This window comes from Erythrolamprus reginae, chromosome 5 (assembly GCF_031021105.1).
Source record: "Erythrolamprus reginae isolate rEryReg1 chromosome 5, rEryReg1.hap1, whole genome shotgun sequence".
Classification (NCBI taxonomy): Eukaryota; Metazoa; Chordata; class Lepidosauria; order Squamata; family Dipsadidae; genus Erythrolamprus; species Erythrolamprus reginae.
The window spans coordinates 112,794,757-112,816,504 of NC_091954.1; the positions used below are offsets into that span (position 1 = coordinate 112,794,757).

At 43.6% G+C, this 21,748-nt stretch overlaps 1 protein-coding gene across 5 annotated transcripts in view; it reads right to left on the reverse strand.

The window, feature by feature from the left end:
* VWA5B2 (von Willebrand factor A domain containing 5B2) overlaps positions 1-21,748 on the reverse strand; it is a 67,356-nt gene that overhangs the window by 21,738 nt on the left and 23,870 nt on the right. For all 5 annotated transcript variants that reach the window (XM_070753757.1, XM_070753756.1, XM_070753754.1 and 2 more), the window contains 10 exons: positions 19,529-19,683; positions 16,449-16,580; positions 15,563-15,687; positions 12,713-12,889; positions 11,059-11,169; positions 10,366-10,568; positions 9,693-9,807; positions 7,310-7,495; positions 4,038-4,230; positions 1,643-1,929 (listed from right to left, as the gene is read on the reverse strand). In XM_070753757.1, coding sequence (XP_070609858.1) covers positions 1,643-1,929; positions 4,038-4,230; positions 7,310-7,495; positions 9,693-9,807; positions 10,366-10,568; positions 11,059-11,169; positions 12,713-12,889; positions 15,563-15,687; positions 16,449-16,580; positions 19,529-19,683 — 1,684 coding nt within the window. The remainder of the gene's footprint in view (positions 1-1,642; positions 1,930-4,037; positions 4,231-7,309; positions 7,496-9,692; positions 9,808-10,365; positions 10,569-11,058; positions 11,170-12,712; positions 12,890-15,562; positions 15,688-16,448; positions 16,581-19,528; positions 19,684-21,748) is intronic.

The window sequence follows — 21,748 nt, forward strand, 5'->3', positions numbered from 1 at the left end:
GCCACGGAGAGGTCGCAAAGGCGCAATCCAGTCGAGAGCCTCCGCAGCAGCCGTATTCCAGGCCTCCGCAAGAGACTCCGCCGAACTGTGGATGAGTGCCTCTGGAATAACCCCAAGCGCCGTCTGGAAACCCTCTGGATCCATTAGGCGTCTGGGGCGGAACATCTTCATTGGTTCCGCCTCCCTGCGGGGAAGGATTGGAGCCAGGAAGTCAAGCCGTAGTAGAAAATGGTCTGACTATGACAAAGGCACTGCTTCTAAGCCCCTTAGTCTCAGACCATTGCTCAATTGCTCGGAAAGGAATACCATGTCAGGTGCGTGCCCCCCCTCATGAGTCGGACCCCGTACTACTTGAGTCAGGTCCATGGCTGTCATGGTGGCCATGAACTCCTGTGCCAACCCCGAGGTTTCGCCGAGTGACGGCAGGTTGAAGTCCCCCAAGACAATAAGTCTGGGGAACTCCACCGCCAACCCGGCTACCTCCTCGAGTAGCGCAGGCAGGGCTTTTGACACGCAGCTGGGAGGCAGGTACGTGAGAAATAAGCCCACCTGAACCCCTAAGTCCAACCTCATCAAGAGTGACTCGCAACCCGCAATTTCCGGAGCAATGAGTCCACGTAGGCAAAGGCTCTCCCTGGCTATAATAGCCACTCCTCCCCCCCTTCCCTGGGGTCGAGGTTGATGCCATATCTGAAACCCAGCTGGGCAAATTTCAGAGAGAGGAACACCTCCCTCTGGGCCCAGCCAGGTTTCAGTAATACATGAGTAATACAGTAATACATGAGTAATACATCAGTAATACATGAGTTTGGCGGGCCCCAGGGGAAGAGCCTTCTCTGTGGCGGCCCCAGCCTTCTGGATCCAACTCCCCCCAGAGATTAGAACTACCCCCATCCTCCCTGTCTTTCGTAAACTACTTCACTCATTTATGCCGCCAGGCATGGGGGAGTTGAGATATTCCTTCCCCCTAGGCCATTACAAGTTATGCATGGTATGTTTGTGTGTATGTTTGGTTTTATTATAAGGGTTTTTAGTTGTTTTATTAATTGGATTGCTACATGCTGTTTTTATCATTGTTGTTAGCCGCCCCGAGTCTGTGGAGAGGGGCGGCATACAAATCCAATCAATCAATCAACCAATCAATCAATCAATCAATCAATCAAACAAACAAACAAACAAGCCACATGGGCAGACAGAGCCATATCTGAGCTCACACGAGCCATTGCCCTATGTCATCTGCAACACGTCTGTGTGTGCTGGCCAACTGATTTTTGGCCTTCCGGAAGGTGGGGGAAGGCCGAGGTGGTGCAGTGGTTAGAGTGCAGCACTGCAGGCTACTTCAGCTAACTGCTAGCTATAGTTCAGCAGTTCAAATCTCATCACTGGTTCATGGTTGACTCAGCCTTCCATCCTTCTGAGGTGGGTAAACTAGTTCAGTGTTTCCCAACCTTGGCAAGTTGAAGATATTTGGACTTCAACTCCCAGAATTGGGAATTCCTGGCTGGGGAATTCTGGGAGTTGAAGTCCAGATATCTTCAACTTGCCAAGGTTAGGAAACACTGAACTAGAAGACCTTCAAGGTCCCTTTCAATCTTATTATCGCTGGAGAAACAGAGAAGGCAAGAGCTTTGAGGTTCCTCACCTTAGCTGTCGCCCCAGTTTGGGTTACTGGTGCAGATTTAGTGGAAGAGTTGCAGAGGGACACACTCTTTTGTCCTTGCTGGGAGGGGCCTTCAAGGTTCTGGGCCCAGGAGCCTTCCTCCGGAGGGACATCTCTGGAGCCGGTGGACTCGCTGCTGGTAGAGCTGTGGCATAAGGCTTGGCTAGGGTCAGTGCTGATTGAGCAGTGAGTAAGCACATATTGCTCCTGGATGTAGGAAGGCTGGTAAATCCGCTTCCAGATATCACCTCCAGACACTGGCTCTCCACCTGCCGGAGAAAATAATTTATGGTGACCAGTTTGGAAAAAATGGCACGGTATTTTTCTATCCCACCCATCCCTCAGTTGGAAAGGCCAAGAAGGGAAGTAGTCCTGTCTCCTGCCGCATATCTCCCAGAAACCAATAAGATCAAGACCTCCGGGTCCTGTCAACTAAGCAATGCAGGTCAGCGAGACCGCAGGGGAGGGCCTTCTTTGTGGCTGCCCCAGATGGAACCAACTCTCACCCCCTCCTCAATGTCTGTACTGCTCCCACTCTACTGGCCTTCCAAAAGGCTGTGAAGACCTGGTTTTACTGGCAGACTTGGGGGCCGTGAATGTTAACATCTTGTCACAGCCGACTTGTGAGTGTTTTGGTATGTATATTTGTTTTGATTGGATAGTTTAGTGGGTTTTATAAAGGAATTTTTTTTTACTGTTTTCAGTAATTAATATTTGACTACCTGTGCATTCACATGCATGTCCCCTGCATAGGACCCCCACCCACCCATGCGTGACAGAGACCAGCTGGCCAGTGGGAGGCAACCGTACGTGCGCAGTGGAGTCGGGCTGGGGCGCTGGCTGGCGTGCCCACAGAGAAGGCTCTGCGTGCCGCAGGGCTCTTAAGCAAAGATGGCTGCTATTAAAAGCACCTCTTTGCCCCTTCCTTAATTTAGAGGGGAAATTCGCCGTGTAAGTGCAGAGATACATAAACAAAAGCCCCGGGGGAAACCTCTAGTCTGGGAAAGTGAGAATGATCACGGTTGCAATTATGTCTTTCATGCTGCTGGGATCGTTTATTAAACGGTCAAATTAATTTTTAATGGGACCCAAAGGGAATTGAAGAAAGGCAATATGGTGAGTTAACCCCATTCGATTTTCAATTCAGTCCAGTCATAGTCCAGAGACCAAAACAAACAAAAACATACTCAGCAAATATACAACCCAAAGGTTGCAAGATAAAATAGTAAATAACAGATAAAATCCATGATAAAATCCAGTCTGTCAATTACGCATGGTTAATACTCAGTGATGGGCTGCCAAAAATTTTACTGCCACACTGAGGGCGTGGCTTATTTTGTGGGGGTGGCTTGATGGTCACGTGACCGGGTAGGAGTGGCTTGCTGGCCATTTGACCAGGTGGGAGTGGCTTGACAATCATGTGACTGAGGTGGCTTAAAGATCATGTGGCTTGGATTCTTTTTCAGTTGATTACGGTAACTCACATTATTTGAATAGCCACAAAAAGGACAAATGATAGACAGCTGAGGGGCACAATAACATTTTAAGGTTTTGTACTGAACCCACAAGGTTCAGTATGATAACAGGTTAGGCGAGTAGCTCAATTTTCTTTCATTGCTACAAAAGTTCAGTTCTAGATAAGGATTAAAATGATTCAGGTGTTTGTGGGTAAAAACATACTATTTAATTACTTTCCTATTTTAAAAGTAACTAAGGATCATACTAAGCTACTAGAGAAGGAAGGACAATTAAAAAACCAATCAGTATTCAATAAATAGTGAGATATCTCCCCCAGGCCTATACAATGTATGTATGGTATGCTTGTATGTATGTCTGCTTAATAATGGGTTTTTTAAAACATATTTTAAATTGTAAATTATTAGATTTGTCATGAACTGTTTTTATTGTATTGTGAGCCACCCCGAGTCTACGGAAAGGGGCGGCATTCAAATCAAATCAAATCAAATCAAATCAAATCAAATCAAATCAAATCAAATCAAATCAAATCAAATCAAATCAAATCAAATCACTTACTAGCTACACTGCGCCCCCCCCTCCCCCGGTGAGGGCAGCAGCTCCTTACTGGTGCCCCAAAAGCCACACCCACCAAGCAATGCCACACCCACAGAATTGGCAGTAAAAAAAAATTGAATCCCACCACTGATCCTCGGGCATTGGTTTGCAGCCAATTCTGTACTTTATAGACCAAACTCTGCCCACAAGCACCGGTGATGTTACCTATTTTGGAGAATGAAGTGCATGCAATAAAACCACCAACCTCAGAGAGCATCAAAAAGCCCCCTGAACTCCATCCAGTCCCAAGTTGCTACCTCCTTTAAAATGGAGGCGAACGTTGCCTTCCGAGGCCTGCACTCACTCTTCACAGACTCGTCCGTGTCTCCAGGTGAAAACTTCATGGACATTTCCTGGGAAACGTCCTGGAGGCCTTTGCAACACTCCGGGTGATCTCCAGGCGGGAGGGCTCCATCCTGTCCTTCTACCTCCTCCTGGGATGGAAAGGCCGGCCCTGCAGATCCTCTGGAGAAACTTCGAGAGATTTGCTCTCTGCCCTGAGGAATAGGGTCACCAAAAGACAAATATGGGTAGTCCACAAGTTACAACCATTGATTTAGTGACCATCGGAAGTTACAAAGGCACTGACAAAAGGGATTTGTGACCATTTGTCACATTTATGACTATCGCACCAACCCAGGGAAGGGCTGCCTGTAGTTTTGGCACTACCAGTGTGTTCCCGGCAGTGGGCATGGAGGTCAGTGCAAGATTTGGCTTCTGCACATGCACAGAAGTTGAATCTTGAACGAGGATGCTCACGCACACGAGATTTCACTGATCTGGGGCAATTTCTTTGCTTCCACGCATACGTGGAAGCAAAAAACCGCTGAAAATCAGTGAAATCTTGCATGCATGAGATTTGATTTCCTGCACATGCGCAGAGGCTGAATCTTGCGCCAACATGTGTGCCCACCCGCTGGTAAGCTGGAGTTGCACGCACAGCTCCATTTTTCCAACCCGAACTGCACACCAGACTATTCTGGCTGCAGCCCCTCATTGCATCAATCCTTTGGTCATGGGACCATAATTTAGGCGCTTGGAAACCACAGGTATTAATAATAGCTGCAGCGTCCCTGGGTCACACACAGAGGTGGGCGTCACATACTGTAACTGTCACGCTGAATATTGCCAGCCACAGAGACATTCAGTAATTAAAGAGTTAACATGTGTGCCTTGTCATTAATCACTCCCATATTCCATGTCATATCCTCCTATATCACTTCCGTCCCCTTCACCTTTTTGTTCTGTTTGATCTGTTGTTCTTAAGACGCCATTATGTGAGCTGTTTATTTTCTACTCTTATAAATAAAAGAAATGCTTGTTTTGATTAACACTGCTTGGATCTCTTAACTCCATTCACCTCCGCAGGTGTAAAGGTTCAAACGGACTTTTACTATCCGTGACAGTAATCACTGGCTTGCCCAGAATTGGAAATGTGAGCACACGCACACGCTCGCTCTCGTGAGCCATCTGCGCATGCATGCAGCATCGTAAAACACCTCAATTTGCTTGCATGCACTGCCCAAATCAAAACCACATCGATAAAGGACTAGAGTGCGTCCGGGTGGGCAGCCCCACCCCACCCACAGGTCGTTACTACCAGTTCACCCAAAGTGGTTAAATCCCAGCTCTGGTCACGTGATCGCCATTTGCAGCCTTCCCAATTATGACAAATGAAGTCAATGGGGAGAAGCCTGATTTGCCGAAGGCGGTGCTTCTCAAATAATGGGGTGGCCCCCCAGGGGGAAGGCGTGGCTCAATGCCAGGGGAGACGCAACCCTGTGGAACGTGCTTTTTTGCAGAGGGAGTAGGGGATTTTTTGCACCGAACACACAGCCCAGAGCAGGAGATATAAAGTGCAGATAACAAACCCTTCAGAGACACCATGGAAAAAATATTTAACAGGGATGAAAAGAAAGGAGGAGAGAGACAGAGATAATGAGACAAACGTCAGTCTCCCAAAAGCTAAGACGATGAAATATGATGACGCATATGTAGCGCTTGGCTTCACTGTGACTATGGTGGGAGACGAGGAAAGACCGGTAGGTTTACTGTGTCTAAATATGTTGTCAATGGACAGCATGAAGACAAATAAATTAAGGAGTTACTTAGACACATTACACCCCAATCATACTGATAAGCCGCTTGAGCTTTCTCAGTGAAAACGTGCGAAACATTGCAAATAATCATCCCAGTGGAGTGTTAGGGGAGCACGAATTGTTCTTCCTAGGAGGAGCATAACAGAAAATAATTGAGAAGCGCTGGCTTAAGGGCTGTATGATTCATTTAATAAAATCAGTGCTTCACAAGCACGTGCTGCCAAACAGTCATAAATTCATTTAACTACTGGCTTATGCAGCCACAGAAATTCTGCTCCCAATTGCAATTGTAAATCGAGGACCACTGGGTAGATGCGTGAAACCCTGATATGGAAATAATGGCTCTCCCCCAAGCATGTGAGACCAACAATCGAGTGAGAAACTGCCAAAGAGCCATCAGTAAATGGCCCAACCAAAGAAACGTCCAAAACCACCCCACCCATACAGACAGGCAAATCACCTGAACATAAACTGATAGCAAACCCCACTCCTTACTGTTCTGCCTGACTGGCTCAGGCAATGCGTAATAGTTCAAGGAAAAGAAATCAAACACACACATGCTCTGCTAATCAGCAAACTTGTATTAAATAAACAAAAAAGGGTTACTCAAAACAGTTTGTAGTGTCCGAAAACAATGCAAGGCTTACTTCAGCCGCATACAAAAACACAGGAAAAAACAAACAAAGACAACCCGGAATGAGCAAAGACGTCTCAGGAGTCCTTTTGAATCTTTGAAGCAAACAGCAAGTCCCAGAGTTTTCACCTCCCACTTTTCTGAAAAAGCTGGGTTGAAAACTCCAACGACACGGAACAGAAACTTCAGAGCAGGAACCACAAAATAACACAGATAAACAGCCACAGTTTGCCTTGGGCCATTGTTCCCTTTTATACCTTTAGCCCTCATTAAGGGAACCACACCCAGCCCTCAGTATAAGAACCACACCCAGCCCAGGTGATCCTATAATGACTTGTAATACTCCTTAAAGCGATCCCTTCTTTGCATAGCTCTTCGGCTACACAGATCAATATTCTGCAGAAGAACCCAGGGACGAAAGACTGTCTGAGGGACTGTATGCCAAATCCCCTGGGCTGTCTGCTGAATCCTGCGTCCCAGTGGCCTTGTCCTCCTGGCTGTCTGCCACATCTTCCTGGCTGTCTGCCACATCTTCCTGGCTGTCTGCCACATCTTCCTGGCTGTCAGCCAGGCTTTCACATTCATTTTGTGCCGCATCTCTCCCATCTGTGGGAGCAATGGCTGGCCCAGGCCCAAACACAACACTTACTAGCACTGATAACGTTACCTACTTGGGTAATGAAATGTCTGCAAGCTCGGACAGCACCAAGCACCCCCTCAATCATGTGAGAGGCCACCTAAGGCTTTGGGCCTGTTGGATCCAGGGGATAGTCACCAAGTGAAACCAGGGGTGATTTCCCACCATTGGGAGAGCTCTACTTTGTAAGGAAAGGATTGCTCAACTGTTGTTTTCTTGTCCCGGAAGCTGGCAATGTGGTAAAGGGTGCAGTAGCTGATGAGCCGGTCTCCAGGATAAAGGGTCGCAATCTCATTGGGTGACAGCAGGGCCTCCATGGTGTCAGGCACGTACCAGTCAATGGTGATGTCACTCACAGCTGGCTCAATGGCTTTCTTCAAAGACTTTATTAGCTGGGGGTGGAGGGAAGGAAGCATATTGAATATTCGCCTACACAGCAATCCATACTATATAGTAACAACAGCAGAGTTGGAAGGGACCTTGGAGGTCTTCTAGTCCAACCCCTACACTACTTCAGACAAATGGTTATCCAACATCTGCTGAAAAACCTCTAGTGTTGGAGCATTCACAACTTCTGGAGGCAAGCTGTTCCACTGATTAATTGTTCTAATTGTCAGGAATTATCTCCTTAGTTCTAAGTTGCTTCTCTCCTTGATTAGTTTCCACCCATTGCTTCTTGTCCTGCCCTCAGGTGCTTTGGAGTTTAGGTTGAGTCCCTTTTCTTTGTGGCAACCCCTGAGATATTGGAAGACTGCTATCATATCTCCCCTGGTCCTTCTTTTCATTAAAGTAACCATTTATTTATTTATTTTATTTATTTATTAATCAGATTTGTATGCCGCCTCTCTCCACAGACTCGGGGGGGGGGGTCTCACAGAAATAATAGTACAATGTAAACAAATCTAATACAGTATTTAAGTTAATTTAAAACCCCAATTTAAAAACCAATCATACATACTAACATACCATGCATAAATTTTATAAGCCTAGGGGGAGGGAAAGTCTCAATTCCCCCATGCCTGGTTCCTGCAACCGTTCTTCATATGTTTTAGCCTCCAGTCCCCTAATCATCTTTGTCGCTCTTCTCTGCACTCTTTCTAGAGTCTCAACATCCTTTTTGCATCATGGTGACCAAAACTGAATGCAGTATTCCAAGTGTGGCCTTACTAAGTCCTTATAAAGTAGTATGAACACTTCGCGTGATCTTGATTCTATCCCTATAATGCAGCCTAAAACTGTGTTGGCTTTTTTGGCAGCTGCTGCACACTGCTGGCTCATATTTAAATGGTTGTCCACTAGGACTCCAAGACCCCTCTCATAGGGATGTTGGTTACTCTACTTAACCAACCTAGTGGCAAAAGGTTGAACGCTCTATCGATCGAGGGGAACTCAAAATCTCATAGGCAACAAGGAAGAAGAAGTCCAGATTTCAAGAAGGGCTGGGAAAACTCCAGGTGGTGACAAATAGAAGGGGAATCCCGGTTTGGTTGAACTTTACATGCGTGTCCGAAAGATGTTTTCCAAAAAGCAACTCGGTTTTGTCCTTGGAAACAATTTGGCTTCTCATTCAAGAATCTTCTTTCGAACTGAAAAGACTCTTCTTGGATGAAAAGCAAAAGGTTTTCTGGGGGGGGGGGGGGGAAACCCCAAAGAAGTCTGGTTGCCTTTTGTAAAAGCAGCTTGGGGAAGGGTGGTTGCATGAGAGGGAAAGATACTAGCCACAACAAAATCTTTCCAGAAGATTCAAGATCATCCTTTGTTCAGCAACAGCCGGAAGTACAAGGGAGGATCTTGGATGTTGAGAGAACCAGAGTGGTCCATTTCATGAACTTGTGAGTGTGGGGACGAGGGATGAACTTTAACCTGGGTTGAGAACTGTAGGAAAAGTTAGTATCGAGTTGACTACAGTTCGTAACCAACATGTCAATTGGAATTTGGAAGAAGGCCAAGGTTTGGATTCGGATTTATTTTTCTAATATTATTTGGAACGCTGACACCTCCTATCCCAAAACTATGGTTGTTGAGACCTTATCCTTCGCCCTTAAATAGCCACTGGTGATAAGCAATGTTGGAACGACCAGGATGCATCGAAGGAGTATGTGTACAACGGTAGTATTACAGTATAGCTAGGCTATATGTGACTGACAGATTGGTCACCAAATTGTAATTTTAATATATATTTTATCTGCAATTTATTATTTTATTCTAGAATTTTTAAACTGGATATTCTTTGAATGTTTTTATCTGTTGTGGTCCCAGGGCTTCGACTGTAATAAACTTGATTTGATTTGATTTTAGTTGTTGGGACTATTTCTTCTGACATTCTTACTGCTGCGGCTCTTTTCGCCCTTGTATGCCACAAGATGTTTTGGAAAATGATCTCTGTGCCTCCTGGCAATAGCAATGAGATGCTGGCAACATAAAGAGGGTAATATATTTCTCATAGGTAATGCATAGTTCATCAGCTTTGGTGCTCTAGGATGGGCATGGTCTGGTGACTGGGGTTAAGTACCCACCACCCAAACCTGGGGACTGGATCAAAACCCACAATCAAATCGAAAGCATTTTTCAAGGAATAAGAGCCCCTACCTTAGGCTGCAACCTTTCACCTGGGCTGAGGAATTCTGCCTGGCCTCTGCTAACTCTGGCCAGTCTCCTGAGGAGCTGATTGCAGGCAGCAGAACTCAGGCCAAACGTGAAACACCTGTAAGAGGTAAAAGGCTGGGCTTCAGAGACAAAACTGCATGTTTCAAAGAAGGGGTTTGCATCAGTATTGGGTTCCTGGGGGGGATGGTGGGCGACAACATTCCAGTAAGAAATGTAAGGAAATTGGTTATAACCTTCTAGAAATGGCAGACCTCTCAGACTTTCAAAGAGACCAAATTGTTGGTGCTCGAATGGCAGGCGCTAGTGTCACAGAAAGTGCCTGAATGTTTGGCGTTTCAAGAGGTCATGTCTCAAAAGTCATGACTGCATTTGAAAGAGAAGGGAAAACGTCCTCAGCCAAGCACAGGTCTGGTCGAAAGTCGAAGTTGTCTGAGAGAGACCGTCGGACTCTAAAGCGAATTGTTAGAGCGGATCGCAAGACCACAGCTCCTAAAATCACCGCAGAGCTCAATAGACAAGTACAGAACCCAGTGTCCACAAAAACTGATCGAAGGGAGCTTCACAAATCTGGATTCCACGGAAGAGCTGCAAGGTGTACTTTATCTATAATCATATATATGCTTGACAAAACAAACAAATAAATAAAACTTCGTACCTGACAGTGCTTGCTTGTCTCCTGACTAGCTCAATAACCTTGCCTGAGTTTTCTACGGTGGAATCCATCAGGATAAAGAGCTGTCGCGGATATCCACGTCGGAGAGGCTGAGCCAAACTCCAATTCAAAGCAGCAAGGAGGCTGATCCCACTCACATCTGCCCGTAGCTTCTGAATATATTCGCAGGCCAACCTAAGGATGTCCTGAGGAGATAATAAGTAGTTTACCTAGACAATCTAAGGAGCTATTCACATTTTTTTTCAGTAAAATAGGGCAGGTAATTTTTTGCACACAGTGACCTGCTCTTCATAGAAACATAGAAACATAGAAGTCTGACGGCAGAAAAAGACCTCCTGGTCCATCTAGTCTGCCCTTATACTATTTTCTGTATTTTATCTTAGGATGGATATATGTTTATCCCAGGCATGTTTAAATTCAGTTCCTGTGGATTTATCTACCACGTCTGCTGGAAGTTTGTTCCAAGGATCTACTATTCTTTCAGTAAAATAATATTTTCTCACGTTGCTTTTGATATTTCCCCCAACTAACTTCAGATTGTGTCGCCTTGTTCTTGTGTTCACTTTCCTATTAAAAACACTTCCCTCCTGAACTTTATTTAACCCTTTGACATATTTCTTTACTGTGTCATTCGCAGCCCTGGGGTGGTTCTGGCACCTTGGAGTAGGTACTCACACTATTACAAGGCTTGCTCGTCTTGAAGGCAGGCCTGATGTTGGGGCCGAAGCCTGCCACGTTCAACAAGCTGCTGGAAGGAAGGCTCTTTATGGCCACTACCAGGGCATCCTGCACAGGAAGAAGGAGAAAAGGTCAAAGTTACTGTGCAGATGCATTTCTTCTCCTTCCTTCAGGAGATCAAGGTGGCCTCCATAGCATTCTTTATTCCTACCCTGACAAGCATATGGAGGAAGCTGGGCTAAAAGGGAGCAATTAGTCCAGGAGTCAGCAACCTGCGGCTCTGGAGCCACATGTGGCTCTTTCATCCCTCTGCTGCAGCTCCCTGTCATTCAAAATATGCATCATAACTGCCAGTGTGCAACACCTACCAACACACAATTTATTAAGCTTTCAAACCCTGGTAGGCCAACCATGGATAAATCCAAGAAAAATTTCAGAAGAAAACAGAACCTTTCATTCAACTATATATGCCGGAAATAGTCCGGCACGGGAAGAATTTTGTGGCTCCCGGTGGTTTTTTTTTCCTATGGGAAATGGCTCTTTTGAGTGTTTAAGGTTGCCAGCCCCTGAACTAGCCCAAAGCCACTTGGAGATTTTTAGCTGAGGGGAGGTGTAGATCTTCCTGATACCAATTCACTTTCAAAGAGAGAAGCAACCTAGAACTAAGGAGAAATTTCCTGACCAAACAATTAAACCACTGGAACGAGTTGCCTTCAGAGGTTTGCTCCAACACTGGAATTTTTAAAGAAGAGGTTGGACAACTATTCAACTGAAATCGCATAGAGTCTCCCCCTGCTTGAGGAGGAATCCAGGGGAGTCCAGGGTCTAAAATCTAAAGCGAAAATTGACTCTCAAGGAAAATTGGCCTTACTCTTCACATTAACAGTTGGACTCCAACTTTGCAGTCCAGAACAAGTCCTTCGGCCTTACTTCTGAGTTAGAAAAAAGTCCTATCATATTTAGTATTTTATTTTTTTAAAAAAACATGTCTGAAATTGTCCACCCGGGACATTTATTTTCCTTATTCCACAAGACAAATTCCAAAAGTTTATTTTATTTTTTATTTTATTTATTCGATTTTTATGCCACCCTTCTCCTTAGACTCAGGGCGGCTTACAACATGTTAGCAATAGCACTTTTTAACAGAGCCAGCATATTGCCCCCACAATCCAGGTCCTCATTTTACCCACCTCAGAAGGATGGAAGGCTGAGTCAACCTTGAGCCGGTGATGAGATCTGAACCGCTGACCTTCAGATCTACAGTCAGCTTCAGTGGCCTGCAGTACAGCACTCTACCTGCTGCGCCACCCCGGCTGTCATTAGCCGCCTCGAGTCTTCGGACAGGGGCGGCAAAGAAGTCTAATAAATTATTATTATTATTAAGTGGTAAGTATAATGTGACAGAAGGGGTAAATTATTAAATAGGCGATTAAGGAATTGCCATTTTAAAGAATGCTATGCAATGAAATTAGATTAATTCATTTAGGAAAGAAGGCAATTGGGAAATCACTTCTGCGAAGCTGCTAAGACAGCTACATGGATACAATTGTGGAGTTGAGTTGAACTCAACCCAAGGGCGTTTTTTACCCAACGGTGTCACTCTTTCAAAAAGGCAGGTTCCCACGTGACCTTAATGTAAGATTCCATTTACTTTGATCCCATCAATGCTGGAGCCACTTGCGCTTGCTGTCTGGTCAACGAGGAAGAAGATTTCCCTGGTCACCGTCTGTATGTCGGTAGAAACGCTGCTTATCTTGGGGCAAAAATTCAGCATCAGGACCGGGTTGTAGAAGATGTCTTTGTGGAATCTCTTCTGGACAAAGGCAACCTAGGAGCAAGAAAAGAAGAACATCCGTAAAGGAGATTTTAAAGTGCATGCAGCCGCACGAGCCGTGATGGGTGATCCTAGATACACCCATATTAATCCAGCACTACATGAGCTGCATTGGTTTCCGATCAGTCTCCAAGCACAATTCAGTGCGTTGGTTATTACTTATAAAGCCCTACATGCCTTAGGACCAGATTATCTACGAGACTGTCTTCTGCCTCACATGTCCCAGAGACTGGTGAGGTCGTACAGAGTTGGCCTTCTTCGGGTCCTGTCAGCCAAGCAATGCTGGCTGGTGGGACCACGGGGAAGAGCCTTCTCTGTTGCAGCCCCAGTCCTCTGGAATCAACTCTCCTAGAGAGTCATACTGCCCCAACCCTCCACACCTTCCAAAAGGCTTTGAAAACACACTTATGGCATTGAGCAATAGGTCTCCACTCCGGCCAGTAGTATGAATGAGTGATAACTGTATGACGTTTATACTGGGTTTTAATTTTTTACTTGTTTTTATTCTATGTATTGGGGTATTTGTAATTGTTTTTATTGTTGTAAGCCGCCCTCAACCCACCAGGAGAAAGGCAGCCTATAAATCCGAAAAACAAACAAACAAATAAATAAACAAATACATTCTGTGACTTTGTTTTCCTGATATGGACATGATTTAAAACAGGGGTCACCAACCTCAGCAACTTCAATTCACATAATTCCCCAGCCAGCATGGATGAAAGCCACCCGTTTTTCACAAAAATGGCGGCATATTTGCCATCCCCCAGCACCCAGGAGCTCTCTGCAGACTCTCCAGATCCTTTGCACACCCAATTTTTGTGAAAAAATGGTCGAAAAATGGCCCGTTATTCGCAAAAATGGGGCTGGTTTTGTCTTCTACTTACCCCATCTAGCATAACTGGAGGAGGGGTTCTGGGAGTTGAAGTCCACTAGTCTTAAAGCTGTCAAGTTTGAAGTTTGTGAAAAGTGTACACAGTGGTAAAAAAAATTATGCTACCCTGTTATTTTATTAAATAATTTTGGTTCAGAATACCTTTTTCCTTGTTTTCCACCGCTAAAATCTAGATGCGTCTTATACTCTGAAAAATATGGTACTTGTAATCATTCTGAAGGGGAAACATTTTCATATAACATGCTAGAGAAAAAGTTAGATTGGGTGGGTGGGTGAGCAGTTTTTAATCGTAAGCAAACATTTGTTATCTGCAGTATTTTTAGATTACACCGAGAGAGAGATTAAAATTGCAAAATGCCATTGATATTAAAAATATCTGCAGCCATAGAAACGCCATCTGAGAATCGGTAGTTAACAAGCCATCCATAATGTGAGCACTATGTACACTGCAGCAATATCGACATGACTCAAAAGCCTAGCAGAAAAAGGGTTCATCTTACCCCTTCACCTAAATACAGGTAGTCCTCAACTCACAACTAGAACTGGGCCCAAAACCTCCTGTTGCTAAGTGAGACATTTGACAAGTAAGTTTTTTTTTAAAAATAAATTTTTATTACAATACAAAGATTAAAAAGAGCAGGCATATAGTGTTGTACATATTGTATCATTTCACAGTATAATTATTATTTGTTTAGTTGTTGTACTTAAATTCTAAAATACCTTATACAGAGCTGCCCCTAGTTCCCCCTCCCTCCCCGTTGAACTGTTAGCCTAACAGTTCTATTTTTTCCTCTTGATATCAATATACAGCTTATGGCATCAGCGGTTGTCACACATTTGTTCTATCATACAATTAATCTAAAGTCAGATTGGTTTGATCTTAATTTTGTGTCTCGGAATGATTTTAAGAACATCTAGTTTATTTATTACCATTATTTTTTTTTTCTTGCCTCGACCCAGTCATAATTTTTTCCCCAAATTTCATAATATTTTGATTCTTCTTTATTTTTAAGTTTTTGGGTTAATTTTGACAAGTAAGTTTTGTCTCATTTTTTTTCAACTTTCTTGGTGCAGTCGTTAAGTGAATCACTGTGGTTAGTAATATGTGTCAAGCCAGTGAAGAAGCTGGTGTTAAATTAATGGTTTGCCACATTATCTATAGAAGGCCTGATCTTTATGGAAACTTGGCAGGGGTGATTTTTATGGGGGAACTGATTGATTGATTGATTGATTGATTGATTTAATTTGACTTCTATGCCACCCAATCCCAAAGGACTCAGGGCGGCTTACAACAATATAAAATTTACCATATAGAATTACAAATAACAATAACAAAGAAGTCAAGAAATCTAAAAACCCAAATTAAAACTCATAACAGAGCAACTCAACAACACACGTACATATCATTCATGCAGAGTCATATTCATACAGGTGGTCAAATTGGTGTTAATTTAGGGTCCCCAAGCTTGCCGGCATAGCCAGGTCTTTGTGGCCTTACGAAAAGCCAGCAGGGTGGGAGCACTGCGGATATTGGGTGGGAGTTGATTCCAAAGAGCCGGGGCGGCAGCAGAAAAGTCTCTCCCCCGAGGTCCCACCAGTCTACATTGCTTGGCTGACGGGACCTGGAGGAGGCCAACTCTGTGTGCTTTAATTGGTCTCTGGGAGGTTCCTCAGCCAGCTGGGAATTGAAGTCTACAATACTTAAAGTTGCCAAGGTTCGAGAGCCCTGATCCATACCAAATATACATGATCCAGACAAAAAATACCTTTCTTACCTGTCTTTCGCCATCACTGTCTTTTTTGGCAATTCGTGCATAATCCCAGCGGTTCCTTATATGTGCCTCATATTCACCATAAGTCATGGCCCCATCTTCAATGAGTAGGTGGGGGAGATGAGGTTCTTCAGGGAAAAAGCGAGGAAGACACACAACAATGAGAATGATTCAGAAGTATCAGAATAACAAAGTTGGAAGGGACTTTACAACTCTGTTACTAACTTAATACCTTCAGGGATTCACTTAACAACTGTGGGAAGAAAGATGGTAAAAAGGGGGGGGGACTCATTTAACGACTGTTTCACATACTAAGAGAAAGTTTGGGCCCAATTATGGCATAAATCAAGGACTAATCATACTGCAAAATCATTCAATGATATTGTTTTTATAGTGTTTTGTTTTTTTATTTATTTATTTATTTATTTATTTATTTATTGATTGATTGATTGATTGATTGATTGATTGCATTTGTATGCCGACCCTCTCCAAGGACTCGGAGCGGCTTCCAACAACAGTACAATTTACAAATCCAATATTAAAAACCAGAACTTATTAATAAACCCTTATTAAAAACAATCACACAATTCAGCAAACCATACATAACGCGGAACAGCTGGGGGAATCAATTTCCCCCGTATACCATTGGTTTTGAATTATGACCATTTGTTTGGCCTCTGTTCAAAGTTATGATGGATGGGATTTAGTAACCGGTTCTCAAAATCCAGTAAGACTTTCTGACAAGCAATTTTGGTTAGTGATGGAAAAGGTTTGGGAAGCCCTGATTTAGTTGCTACACCCCAGAACCTTGCTTAGACTTATTATTATTTAATTTGACTTCTATGATGCCCAATCCTGAAGGACTCAGGCTTTGAGGAATATCTCTTACCAGAAGGATGCAAGATGATTTCCAGGTTCTTGTCATAACTGTGCTTATCTGCTAAGGTAATGCATATCGTTGATGCCGAACTGGCATGTGGACTGGCATCAGCTCGAAGAGCGTGAGATGGGCTTTCTAGTCCTGCAGGAATGAAGGAAGGGAATAGAATTCTTTATTGGCCAAGTGTGATTGGACACACAAGGAAATTGGTGCCTTTGCTCTCAGTGTACATAAAAGAAAAGATACATTTGTTACGGATCATGAGATACAACACTTAATAATTGTCATAGGGTACAAATAAGCAATTAGGAAACAATCAATATTAATATAAATCATAAGGATACAAGCAACAAGTCATACAGTTATAAGTGAGAGGAGATGGGTGATAGGAACAATGAGAAGACTAATAGTAATCGTAATGCAGCCTTAGTAAGTAGCTAAGCAGAGTGATGGTGTTTGGGTAAAATCCGTCCTTGTGTCTAGTTGTTCTGGTGTGCAGTGCTCTACAGCAGTGTTTCCCAACCTTGGCAACTTGAAGATATCTGGACTTCAACTCCCAGAATTCCCCAGCCATCATTCGCTGGCTGGGGAATTCTGGGAGTTGAAGTCCAAATATCTTCAAGTTGCCAAGGTTGGGAAACACTGCTCTACAGCGTCATTTTGAGGGTAGGACTTGAAACAGTTTATGTCCATGATGCAAGAGGTCTGTAAATATTTTCACCGCCGTCTTTTTGACTTGTGCAGTACACAAGTCCTCAGTGGAAGACAGGTTGATAGCAATTGTTTTTTCTGCAGTTCTGATTATCCTCTGAGGTCTGTATCTGTCTTGTTGGGTTGCAGAACCAAACAAAAAAAGAAAGGGGTTCATATTGCGGAGACATCATGTATTTGAAAACTAAAAAAGTCGTTTCTCTGTCCAGTCATGTTCTGATTCTTGGCCGAAGCAGCCAGTAGTGTCCAAAGATAATTTCTGTGGCTATATGGCCAGCATGACTATGCGCCAAAGGCATATTTATTTATGGACCAGAAGTGAGTTGCTGCCAGTTCAGACCAGTTCTTTAGAATTGGTAATGGAAATGTATTGCCGCTCGCTGAACCGGCAGCGATGACTAGTAGTCCATGCGCCCGAATTGGTCCTCCGTTAGCCGTGGCTTGCCAAAAAAAAAACCTTTGCGTATGCACAAAGACTTCGGTGCATATGCAAAGGCTGTTGCAGAGGGTCATTTCCAGGCTTTCTGCATATTGGGATGGGGGTGCACCCATGCACAAGTGCATTTTGTCGCGATGAGAACCTGTAGGTCAAGGTAAGTAGAACCCACCGCTGGTACAGATCACTGTTAACTTTCCACCAAAGTGATAACAATTAATTTACCGTACTCATATTTGCATGTTTTCAAAATGCTAGGTGAGCAGAAGCTGGAGCAAGTTACAGGAGCTCAGCCCATTGCACAGAGCTCAGGTCTCAAACCTCAGGCTGCTTGCTCTCCAGCTGACAAGCTCAGTGTCTTTAACTGCTGATCCATCATGTCCTTTCAACTCTCAGGTGGAAACCAGTCACTCTATGAGTAAACACTTGATTCACACAACTTCCTGTTCTGTCGGGCTCTCTGGTAGATTCCTCCCGAAAATTCACAGGTATAAATTTCAGACACACACACGTTTGAAAATTCAAAACAATGTTCTTTATACCAAAAATGCAAATAAACCAAGCCTTCTTTTTGTATAGCAAAGAGCACTCGTCTCCAAACAAACTGGTAATTGGTACAAGTCCCTTATCAGTTCTGAGATACTTAGCTTGCAGCTGTGAGGCAATTCACAGTCCTTCTTCTTTCACAAAGTGAAACACACTTTGCTCTGGGTTAGTTTCAAAGCGGGGAAAAATCAGCACACAAAAGGTCAAACCCAGCAAAGCAGGCACGAAACACAATGATCAGATAATCCTCCTCAATGGCCAAACCCATAGGCTGCTATTTATAGCAGCCTCCCTAATGACCACAGCCCCACCCAACCACAGGTGGCCTCATTTTCTTTGATAATAATCTCTCAGTTGTTGTTGCCTATGCATCGCTCTCCGCATGCGTGGCTATATCCTTAATTCTTGTTCTGAATCCAAGGAGGAGTTAGATAATTGATCTCCTTCTGAGCTGTCTGCCACACTCTCCTCCTCCCTGTCACTCATGTCTTCTTGGTCAGAGGAGCCTTCATCATCAGATTCCACTGGGGGAGGGGCAAAACAGGCCTGCAGCATGTGGATGTCTCCCCCACATCCACAGTCCTTGGGGCAGGAGCTGGGCCAGAGCTAACCACAACACTTCCCAACTATTGATCTGTAAGTATCAAATTTTTTTACTACAACACTGGTAATATATAAGCCAGCTAATTTACAATATTTTCATGGGAATAGAATAAATTCTCAAAGCAACATTGCATGGGGTTTTTTTACATTTTGTGTTCAATCCATAAAGAAGCCATTCCTTAGTCTAGAAGTACAGTACGTTTTGATTAAATTGAAGCACGGTGAGATCACAAAGGCAGCATCTTTCAAAAACCTGGGACTCAAGCCAATTCCTAATGGGATTACTTCTTTCTAGAACTGAGATATATGTTCCGAACTCCCAGAAGTGGCTTTCACGTCCTCTCTTCGCTTGTTTCTTTCTCTCCTGCATATATCATCCTTTCATGAGATAGCACAGACTCAGCAATGATTTTTTTTTTTAAAAAAAATCCTACTTATGAAAAAGAAGTCTCCTCTCTTCCCTCCCATTTTCACTGAACTACTCCATGTATTTTCCATAAGGTACAGATAGTCCTCAACATACAACCTTTCATTTAGTGACAACAGCACAGAAAAAAATGACCGTAACCATTTTTCACTCTTATGACTATTGTTGCATCCCCATGGTCATGTGATCAAAATTTGGACAGTTGTCATGTGACTCATATTTATGATGGTTGCAGTGTCCTGTGGTCCTGTGAACCCCCCTTTTGCCAAATTCCCACTCTCCTAAGGGTAATTCTAACCATTTTCCCAATTTCCTTGTAGATATATTCCAAAAACCAGACTAGAGAGAACAGAAGCCATATCCCACCTGCCAGTAAACATGGTCCATTCACCAACATCTCGAAGCTGAACTCATAGGGGAAGGGATTGTAAACGTCACCTCTGAAGATGTCAAGGTCACTGGGAGGCGTATGAAAAGACAGGTCACTCTTCAGACTAGCAGAGCCAAAACAACTCGTGGAGCTGAAGCAGAAGAAAAAGTCACACTGCTGACTATCATATCCCAGTCCTGTGAAACTGATAAATGATTGTTAGGGGATAAGAGATATTTCAAGGCCTCTTCAGAAGTTGTTTTCTCTGGGTGGGAGAAAAGGAGAGGGGGGGAGAGAAAGGGGAGGGGAGAGAGCGAAAGAAAGAAAGAAAGAAAGAAAAAGAGAGAGGGAGGGAGGGAAGGAGGGAGGAAGGAAGGAAGGGAGGGAGGAAGGAAGGAAGGGAGGAAGGAAGGGAGGAAAGAAGAGGAAGGAAGGAAAGACAGAAAGAAAGAAAGAAAGAAAAAAAGAAAAAGAGAGAGGGAGGGAGGGAGGAAGGAAGGGAGGAAGGAAGGAAAGAAGAGGAAGGAAGGAAAGACAGAAAGAAACAAAGAAACAAAGAAAGAAAAAGAGAGAGGGAGGGAGGAAGGAAAGAAGAGGAAGGAAGGAAAGACAGAAAGAAACAAAGAAAGAAAGAAACAAAGAAAGAAAAAGAGGGAGGGAGGGAGGAAGGAAGGAAAGAAGAGGAAGGAAAGAAGGAAAGACAGAAACAAACAAAGAAACAAAGAAATAAAAAGAGAGAGCGAGGGAGGGAGGAAGGAAGGAAGGAAAGAAGAGGAAGGAAGGAAAGACAGAAAGAAAGAAACAAAGAAAGAAAAAGAGAGAGGGAGGGAGGGAGGGAGGAAGGAAAGAAGAGGAAGGAAGGAAGGAAGGAAAGACAGAAAGAAAGAAAGAAAGAAAAAGAGAGAGGGAGGGAGAGAGGGAGGGAGGGAGGGAGGAAAGAAGAGGAAGGAAGGAAAGACAGAAAGAAACAAAGAAAGAAAAAGAGAGAGGGAGGGAGGGAGGAAGGAAGGAAAGAAGAGGAAGGAAGGAAGGAAGGAAAGACAGAAAGAAACAAAGAAAGAAAAAGAGAGAGCGAGGGAGGGAGGGAGGAAGGAAGGAAGGAAAGAAGAGGAAGGAAGGAAAGACAGAAAGAAACAAAGAAAGAAAGAAAGAAAAAGAGAGAGAGAGGGAGGGAGGGAGGAAGGAAAACTTTCTAAGTGAATATTACCAGTATAGTTTTATTGTTTCAATCGCATACTTGCCCATTTACATTGATTACAATATTGTGAAAATTACAAAAAAACCAAAAACCTGGAGAGGTATTATCTGAAGTAATTCTGGGCTTTAAATATGGGTTGTTGTTGGTGGTGGTGGTGGTGATTTTACAGGAACATAACCAATATTTAACATGTCAACCTGACCATATGATTAAATCTTAGAGAGATTTGGAGGTCAAATGGGAATCAAACAAGAATATTTCAGAAGAAATCTGCAGATTATGAAAATATACCCATTGTAACATAAAGGACAGATGTCTCTTGCAAAGCTAGTTTTTTTTAAATACAAACTCCATTTAAAAACACAGGTGGGAGAGCTAAATATTAGTACTCCTCACTTATACATGCTCGTGTTTAGATTTGGGAGGTATTGTACCTATATTTCATTCATTCCCTCTTTACTCTCTTCTTTCCTGTTTTTTTTCTATTTGATAATCAAAATTTCCTCCCTATTGGATGCATAGAGTCATTGAAGGGGACAGTTCCGCAAAGAGGTCAATACTGACCCCCTCCAAGGGTCAACAGGATTGTTCACTGTTGTTTATAGTACTATTAGTTACATTGGTATGTATTAACATTTCATATAACTTGGAATACTACATCCAGTTTTGGTCACCATGATACAAACAAGATGTTGAGACTCTAGAAAAAATGCAGAGAAGAACAACAGGTGACTGGAGGCTAAAACATATGATGAACGGTTGGAGGAATTGGGTAGTTTAACTGATGAGAAGATCTAAGGGAGACATGATAGCAGTCTTCCAATATTTGAGGGGCTACCACAAAAAGAGAGTCAATCTATTCTCCAAAGCAGCTGAAGGCAAGAAGCAATGGGTGGAAACTATTCAAGGAGAGGAGCAACCTAGAACTATAGAATAATAAAAATAATAGCAGAGTTGGAAGGGACCTTGGAGGTCTTCTAGTCCAACCCCCTGCTTAGGCAGGAAACTCTACACCACT